Source organism: Alosa sapidissima, chromosome 11 (genome assembly GCF_018492685.1).
Source record: "Alosa sapidissima isolate fAloSap1 chromosome 11, fAloSap1.pri, whole genome shotgun sequence".
NCBI classification, from domain to species: Eukaryota; Metazoa; Chordata; class Actinopteri; order Clupeiformes; family Clupeidae; genus Alosa; species Alosa sapidissima.
The window spans coordinates 25,700,093-25,706,130 of record NC_055967.1 but is presented as its reverse complement, the minus strand read 5'-3'; the positions used below and the strand labels follow the sequence as shown (position 1 = coordinate 25,706,130).

At 43.5% G+C, this 6,038-nt stretch overlaps 1 protein-coding gene across 1 annotated transcript in view; it reads right to left on the bottom strand.

Moving 5' to 3' along the window:
* snx33 (sorting nexin 33) overlaps window positions 1-5,625 on the bottom strand; it is a 12,480-nt gene extending 6,855 nt beyond the window's left edge. Inside the window, exon 1 of the mRNA XM_042109483.1 lies at window positions 3,293-5,625. Within this exon, the coding sequence (XP_041965417.1) occupies window positions 3,293-4,724 (1,432 nt within the window). The 5' untranslated portion in view covers window positions 4,725-5,625. The remainder of the gene's footprint in view (window positions 1-3,292) is intronic.
* Window positions 5,626-6,038: the final 413 nt, after the last annotated feature.

Genomic DNA, 6,038 nt, shown 5'->3' with positions numbered 1-6,038 from the left:
TGTTTACCAGCAACTCATGTCAACACAGGCATTTGGCAAGCAATCTCTTCCCTGTTTCCTGTTAATGCAGTCATCATAGGCCATGCCTCAAACTTGGATAGGATACATCTTCTAATGAGAAATGGCCGTGAAGAGAAATGGTATTTCCCTGTCTAGAACCGACCCATGTCAAGTCAGTCCCCAGGGGAGAAAGCCTCAGGCAGCAGAGCTGTTTTTGGACTGTCATGTTTGATTATTTAGACCAGGTAAGCAGAGTGAAAACATTGGTGGTAAGCTTAGAGTGACTCTTCTTCTGCTGCTGCCCCCATTGACCTGAACAGAGATGGACAGGTCATTTGGCACTGGCCTTCTCCCACTTAGCACATGTCAAACGATAAAGAAAAACAAAGTTGGAAATGGTCCCTTTGTATCTCCCTCTTCAAGTAGTGTGACTCGCACCAAAGTCTTAGTCCATCCAGGAAGATGTTATATATCCTGTGAGAAACCTATATCTGAAGCGCACGGGGGAGCTCATGTTAAGTCAACATCTGAGACGGTCATAAATTATGGAAAAAAAAAATGCTATAAAAAAACAGCCCTGGCAACAGGACTTGAATAACAGGCACTTCCCTTGGTGATCAATGCTAAATTATCTTTCATGCAAACAGGAACTGCAGCCAAGAGACCTGTAAGCATGATCACCATACATTGAATAGCTGTACTTCTCTAAAATTCAAACAGCACTTTCCAATGTCTTTGTTCAGTTGCCAGGTTAGTTCCTCTGACATAACAGACGACTTCTCTTTTCCATGCCACTCACACTGATGACCTAGTTGGTTTACTGGCCAGGACACAGAGCTCCTTGATTTCCCTCGCAGGACATCTGAGGATGACCCCAGGTGATACTGATACCATACGGACAGCGGCATTACAGTACTGAGCCCAGGAGTCCATCTATTCCTTTCAAGCTGAAAGCAAAAGAGCCATTCCCTGAAATCACCGCTCACTATATTAGATCCTTCTTGGCACACATGCTAGAAAAAGTGATCCTGATGCCATCAGTAGAGGAAATGCTTTTCCTTTCGTTCTCTTTGTGAAGGGAGGCAGATGGCCTTTCACTTGACTGGGGTAACTTAGGACTGGAGTCCTCTCAGCAGACAAAAGACCAGGGAGAGCAGTGGACAGAGCTGGCTGGTAGACAGACTTACAGCAATATTTTTTATTTATTTCCAGAGCTTCTCCTTTCTTACCCTGCCTCTCTTTATTAATTCCATATGCTGCTCACACCACACCCAAAGGCTTTCAAGTTTCACTCCCTAAGTTCACTTGCACCTACATGCAAAAGTCTTGTCGAGGAAATGGAGATAAAATCAAAATGGGTTGGGAGGGAATCAGGGACATTCTAATTAGTGCACTAATTCTGTGGTGTGTTGGCAAATAGATTGTTGCCAAACATATTTGAATTTCAAATGAGCAATTCATCATTCACTTTTGTGACTATGTATTGTGATATAACCTGCAAACCTAGTTTAAAATAAAACATTGCTTCTCTAATGTCAAATGTGTCTAAAAGAGAGTACAAACCGTTTTATTGTTTAAGTCTCCATATTCATCCAAATCAGAGCCAACCTTATATAACCCTTATGATCCCTGGGTGCTGGTACAGTATGCGCGAGTGTCTAGGCATGTAAATTGAAGGCTTGTCAAGAATGGCATTCATTCCTCAGTCTTTCCTTGAGGTGGGCCAACAGCTTGAACTCCGCATGGGAGAGACTTGTTTTCCTAAAGGCCACAAGGACAGGGGGACGCATGACTAAGCTGACATTTATGATGAAGAGGATGATGAGGGAGGAGGAAAAACAACAACAACAACAACGACCTGAAAGTGCACACACAAGTCTGGTCTGCATCAATATTAACCAAATTAGTCAAAGATCAGATATGGCTCATGGTTGTGATCAAATGCACAGCGGTGTGAAAGCTAGTTTCCCAGCTTTGCGGATATCAAGAACAAGGCGTGGTAGATGATTAAGATTGCAACATTTCTCACCCATATTTATCAGTGGAAACTAGAAAGTCAACTTCCCTCGCCCCTTGCTGGAACTTGTTCAACGCCTTATATTACAAAGCAATTCCTCCACTCAACACTAGGCTACTGATCTGCCAAGATAAAGCTTAACTGCTGCTCGAAATGAATCAGAGGGCACAAAAGCAATGCACACAAAAATAATTCTGTGGAAATGCATGGATTCCAGTTTCTTCCAGTAGCAACAACTGGAATCCATGCATTTCCACAGAATTATTTTTGGAATCTGATCCCTTATCATACCTGTTCATTCTTACTCGTCGCTCGACTTATCGTGACTAAACTTCGTGAAGATACTGTCTGTATAAATCGTCTTGTAAGTAAACTACCAGTGCTTTTTCAAAGTTCTCAATGTCTCGTTTTAAATGTCAGGGCCCTCGGAAGTCTACCAATGAAGTGTGGAGATACATTGAGCCTCGTAAATGGTGTAAAACAGTGATTTATTTGCATGGCTAGCCCGATGCCGAAGCACCACCATTGAAAAAGCTGTTGGTAGCATCGGTTAACTAGCGCCAGATTTTGGAGTGCAGGGGGAAAGCCGAGATGGGCTATGAGACATACGTTCACACTCGGTATCATGTTTCAACACACTTTAGGTCAATATCACACCGGAATTCTCCTTTAAAGAACCAACATTATTTTAGATGATGTCTTATAATTTAGATAGATAGATAGATACTTCATTGATCCCCAAGGGGAAATTCAAGTTTAATTTAATTTAAGTTTAATTTAGCCTACTAGTAGTCAGGCTGCACAAATACATCTGCACTAAACGGTTGCTATTTGGCTTGGATTTGTTTTAAACAGTCTCATTTTATAGTTATGCTTGATTTGAAGTAGGTGCCAAGACATGCTCCAGTTGCCTTCAATGTCTTCAGGCACAGAGTTTTCCCCCAAAACAGCCTGTCAGCATTACTGACGAACTTCAGACGGTCTCCAACATGCTGATTCCACTAAAAGGGAGGATGTGCATGATTCATGCAGTACAAGTGTGTGTGCCTAAGTGTCCAGTCATTTTCCATTCATCACTTTAGTTACCCACAGACCTACTATAAAAAAACAGTTTTTGAGTAAATGTTACAGTAAAAGATAAGGGAAAGAGTACATCAGACAATGTATGCCAAAGTACAAAGGGCATCTCTGAATGTATATTTACAGCATCACCATTAACCAATGTACAGCAAACCTTTCATATCAGAAAACAAGGCAAACATTCCAAGGTGTTACCTTTCTGTAGGTGAATGATGTCGGGGAAGTTGGAGAGCAGACCTTGGTAGAGAGAGAGTTTGTCCAGCATGTGAAAAAGATCAAACTTAGGCTGCTCTGCAAACATTTCCCCAATGTTTTCATAAGTGCGGCCAGTGTGGGAGATTGCATTGTTCAAAGCGTCTGCACTGTAAGGGGGATCCAGCATGAATGCCTGGCTGATGGACTGGAAGGCATTGCCCAGTCTTTGGAATTCCTTTCGGAAACCTCCAAGGTGCTTACGCACCAGCTCAGAGGCCACATGGGTCAGTTGCATGACACTGTCGTCCATCTTCTTGGCAAAGGCCTTGAAGGTATCCACCCTCTCCTCCACATCCTGCAGGTCTTGATGCTCGTTGGGAATCTTCAGGGTGAGCATGAAGTGAGCGCCCACCATCTCGTCCTTCTCCGCACGCCGCTTCCCCAATTTCCACTGCTTATCATCCGCACACATGAGAAAGTGCTCAAAGCCCTCATACTGCGAGAGGACTGGGTGACTGGTCATGTGGTCCATCCAGAGGATTAGCCGTCTCTTGCGCTTTTCGATGAAGTCCTCCTCAAAGCGTCCTGTTGCCTGCTTCTCGGGCAGGTGGGGCACAGAGATGACGGTGAATTTGTGCAGTAGCCTGTTGTACAGCCAGTCAAAGTGCTTGTAGCGTCGGTACACAGGCCGGGCAGTGTGACTAGGGGTCACTCTGTAAGATATGTAGGTCTTGATGCCCTTGAACTTGGTCTGCTTGGTGGGGTCCTCGATGGAGCAGGAAAAGGGCTGAGGGCTCAGGCCCCACTGTGCTCCTTTGGGCCCCATCTCAATGTTATAAGACTCTGCTATTTTTGCCATCATAGGCACATCACCCAGAACGAAGGCTTCTACCCCTGATCGAACGAAGCTGGAGAACCGGTTGAGGTTTCTGCCTACCATACTGCCTTTTCTTGAGCTGGAGATGCTGTCCTGTCTCTCCATGTGAGGCTTGGCGCGGTAGTGAACATTGGGGTTATTGAAGGAGCTTTGGTGGGCATGCCCATTGGCGCCTCGCCCATGGGGGTCTTCATCCTCAACCACAGTGGAGCTGTCGTCCCAGTCATCCCAGTCGTCATCGTCGTCGTCATAGTAACTCTGCTGCATGTTAAAGGAACCAGAGGTGTTGGAACCCGAAGGAAAATAGGAAGAGTCATTGCCAGGGGAGCCAGCTGGGCTTATGGAGCAGTCAGTCAGGTTAGAGTTGGAGCGTGGCCTAATAATCTCCACATAAGAGGCTGGGAAAATGCCTCTCTCTCCTCGGCTGTTCTCCCCTTGCAACCAGCCATCTATAGAATTCTCATCAAAAATAACCAGTTCCTCATTCTCCTGTATACTGATTTCATCCTTATTCTCACTTTGGAAAGTGTACAGCGCCTTAGCTTTGAGGGACATTGTGACTCTCTATGCTGACAGGTTAAAGAACAAAGGAATATAAAGTAAAAGGTAGAACCTTGGTTGTTTTCTAGTTCTTTTCAACTCATTGCAACTACTGGGTGAACTTAAAGACCGGAATGTTTATGCTAGAAGCCACACTACAAAAACAAGAAAAAAGCTGTTAAAAGCTTTTAAGCTTTCAATTATGCAGTTGACGTCATCTTAGTTTTCAAGAAATTTGAATGCGAATGAAAGCCAGCAGAGACGTCCCAACCTCCGCTGTTTACAAACAAGTTGTAAACTTGCCACTAGTCTCTAAAACATTTGTCAACAACAATTAATCATCAAGAACGTTATAAACGTCATATCGACTTGTATTGTGTTCCAGCAAATGGCTAAAAAGGAAACATTCCACTGCAGTTAACTTTAGGCCTGTCTATAACTTTGCAAAAAGATATTTCAAGCATTCCATGGATTTACCACCCAAACCAATATGTGCAAGATCAGTGCCACCTGAACAATTACAGCAAAAATCAACTCGCCATCTCCAACCACAGACGCACCGGCTCAATCACAAAAAAAGTTATTTCCATGAAACAATTGCTAAGATGGAGACGACCACTGTAATCCCTTGGGCAGCCTTTATCGTTCGCCTTGCACGAGAAGCAATCCACACAAAATCCGCTTTGTTATACATCCCCATGTGAAATAACATCAAAACATTGTCGCAACCTTTAGTCCCAACACAGAAACAAAGTGCTCGCTACAGAGGAATAGCATTTTGACGAAACGGAGAGCGATGAGTAATGACTACATCCTAGTGCATTCTGGGCTTGATCCACATTCCTTTAGGAACTTGCTCCATTTTCAGAACAAAACAGGTTCGCGAGCATCCAGCCCCAACATAATAATGCAATATACAAACGCTGTGTATTGTCTCAGCTGACGTCCGGGGAACACCCAAATACACGTTCCTTTAATCGTTTAAGTTGATCTTCCTATCCCATCAGCAGCAAAGTAACTCTTTCCATGACGTTAAGCATGGACAATGAATTTAGGAAAGTTTTTTTTTCTTTTATGCAATAAGGTGACTGAAAGGCGACTCCACACTGCCTCTCAGTGGGAAGGAGGGTGTACATACCCAAGCAAACACAAATTGAAATACCTTTCAAAATGTGCAGTTCGCCCAGTAGTAATTTGGCTGTATATCTGACAATATAACAGAAAATATAATAATAATTGTCTAGTCCAATAATTGCAAAAGTCACCAAAATAAAAGCTTCAATTGCATGCTAAATGAAACATTAAAACAATTGCATGGCTTGGAAAATG